Here is a 2,052-nt window from a genome sequence, read left to right as displayed (position 1 = left end):
AGAACCACAGTATCCCAGATTGGGAGATTCTGTGGGGGAAGGAGGGGGACAGCACTCCAACACCTGATCCTGGGTGGTATAAGGGTTCAACTCGAATCTCCGGGGTGCTGAGCTGGGTGCGTAAAGGGGCGGGACAAGCCGATCTTCCCTCACCCACCTCCTCGCGCGCTCCCCGCCGCCTCTCCCCCTTCCTCCTCAGGCGGCGCCGGTTCCAGCCCTCTGAGGAAACTCAGCAGCTCCGGCAGCTTCACGACGCTTCTGCCTTCGAAAACAGCTCCCAGGCAATCCCCCAACAACGCCCCGGCCAAACAGCCCCGAAAACGAGCGGGGCCGGGCCGGGGACGAGCCGGGAGCCGCCCAGGGCCTGAGGCCGGACCGGCGGCCGCCATCTTGTCCCGAGCTGCGTCTTCTTCCTCCGGGACGCTAGGGGGCAGTGTCCGCGGAAACGCCGTCCGGCGTTTCCGCGGACACTGCCCCCTAGCGTCCCGGAGGACCGAGGTACCGACAGCAAACCCGCCTTGAAAATCCCTCCTGGAATCCACATGGATTTAATCCCCCTCGGATGACCACTGGGGACAAGCTGCTTTTGTTTTTTATTGTTTATAAATCTCCTCGGAGCGCGGGAGGCTGTAAACATCATCCAAGGGGCAGAGAGTTATAAAAGAAAACCAAGGAGGTGGGGTGTGTGGCGGGGGTGGGGGGAGAATTCCATTCTCCTAACGCGGCGCAGATGTCGCTTGTTCTCTCCACCCCCCCCTCCTCCTGGCTCTATGGAGTCGTGTCACCACCGGGAGTTTTTGCGCGATTCCCAAACTAAGCCAGCTCCAGCTGACTGTTCCTCGGGAGGTTCCTGGTCCGGTTGACGGCGTCAACCTCTGGATCAAATTTCTCCACGGGGATCACGAGTTTCCTCCGGGTGTCCATGCACTTGTTGTCCAGCTGCAGGGAGTTGGTTTTGTAGCCAATGTCGGTCTGGATGCGGTGAAGTTGTCTGTAAAGAGCGTCCAAGGCATTCCTGGGAACGAGGGGAAGGGAGAGGAGTTGGGATTAAACACTGCATTGCCCACCAGGGAAGTGGTTACAGCCCCAAACCTGCCAGAGCTCAAGGAGTGTTTGGACAACACTCTCAGGGACAGGGTGGGATTTTGGCATGTCTGTGCAGAGCCACGAGTTGGACTCGATGATTCTTGAGGGTCCCTTCCAACTCAGGATATTCCCTAATTCCTAACTGGACAGGACACACCCAACTTCCCACCTTCTTCACAGAGCATTTGGCCCTGTGCAAACAGCAAACTCATCAGATACTCCTTGGTGGGAGACACTCCTTGTTTGGGGCAGGGAATAGTGAGCCCACACCCTGGCAGCTGCCAGCCCACAGCAGCATTTCTCTTGCTTCCTCTTCACCCTCCTTTTTGCCCCTTTCGGAACTGTCTGTGCCTCGATGAAGTCAGAGTCGAGCAGGGGCCGTGGGAGTCCTGCTCCCCTCCAACCACACCGACCCCTCGTGCTGTGCCTCGTGCCCACCGAGCCCATCCCGTCCCTCAGAGGGAGCAGGACACTCACTGTGACTCTGTCCGCTTCTGCTGCAGCACTCGGATCGCTGCCTCCAGATCCTGCACCTCCCCTGTCAGCCCGAACTGCGCCTGCAGGGGGGACCAGGCATGGTTTGACAAAGGCCACACTTGTCCCATTTCCCCTCCACCCCAGCTGTGACATTGTTTCCTTGCTTTGCTCTGTCACTGTAGGATCCATTGCTCAGCCCCTCCAAAACTCATCCAGGTTTTGCAGAGCCCCCGTCCCGCACAGGGCTGTGCCAGGGGAGGTACCTGGTCCCTGCAGAGCTCCACGTGGGGCCGGTACGTGCGGGTCTCCAGGCGGGTGTGAGCCACTTTCAGATCCAGCGTTCTCTTCCGGAGATCTTCCTCCAGCTGCCGGATTTCCTCCTCCATCTCAGCAATTTCCTCCAAGGTCTGAGGAGATAAAGATGTGTCATGAGGGCCCTGGAGACAGACTGGGACACAGCCCCCATGGCTCTGGGGATTTCACTGTGCT

General features: G+C 59.1%; 1 protein-coding gene across 1 annotated transcript; it reads right to left on the bottom strand.

Annotated features, from left to right (window-relative positions):
- Positions 1-574: 574 nt before the first annotated feature.
- LOC108491919 (tektin-2-like) lies at positions 575-1,972 on the bottom strand. Its single transcript, XM_017803713.1, has 3 exons — positions 1,827-1,972; positions 1,564-1,643; positions 575-1,015 (listed from the first exon to the last, which is right to left on the bottom strand). The coding sequence occupies exons 1-3, from the start codon at positions 1,947-1,949 to the stop codon at positions 814-816; spliced, it is 405 nt and encodes a 134-aa protein (XP_017659202.1). The 5' UTR covers positions 1,950-1,972; the 3' UTR covers positions 575-813.
- Positions 1,973-2,052: the final 80 nt, after the last annotated feature.

Source organism: Lepidothrix coronata, unplaced genomic scaffold, assembly GCF_001604755.1.
Source record: "Lepidothrix coronata isolate B3197 unplaced genomic scaffold, Lepidothrix_coronata-1.0 Scaffold2832, whole genome shotgun sequence".
In the NCBI taxonomy this organism is placed as follows: domain Eukaryota; kingdom Metazoa; phylum Chordata; class Aves; order Passeriformes; family Pipridae; genus Lepidothrix; species Lepidothrix coronata.
This window is presented reverse-complemented; position numbering and strand designations above follow the sequence as displayed.

Bases quoted from the DNA above. Each gene is read 5' to 3' on its own strand.
- LOC108491919 (XM_017803713.1), bottom strand. From the start codon at position 1,949: ATGGAGGAGGAAATCCGGCAGCTGGAGGAAGATCTCCGGAAGAGAACG. The intron at 1,644-1,826 runs GTACCTCCCCTG...TCCCCCCTGCAG, and splicing joins TGGAGCTCTGCAGGGACCAG to GCGCAGTTCGGGCTGACAGG. The intron at 1,016-1,563 runs GTGAGTGTCCTG...CCTCGTTCCCAG, and splicing joins CAGAAGCGGACAGAGTCACA to GAATGCCTTGGACGCTCTTT.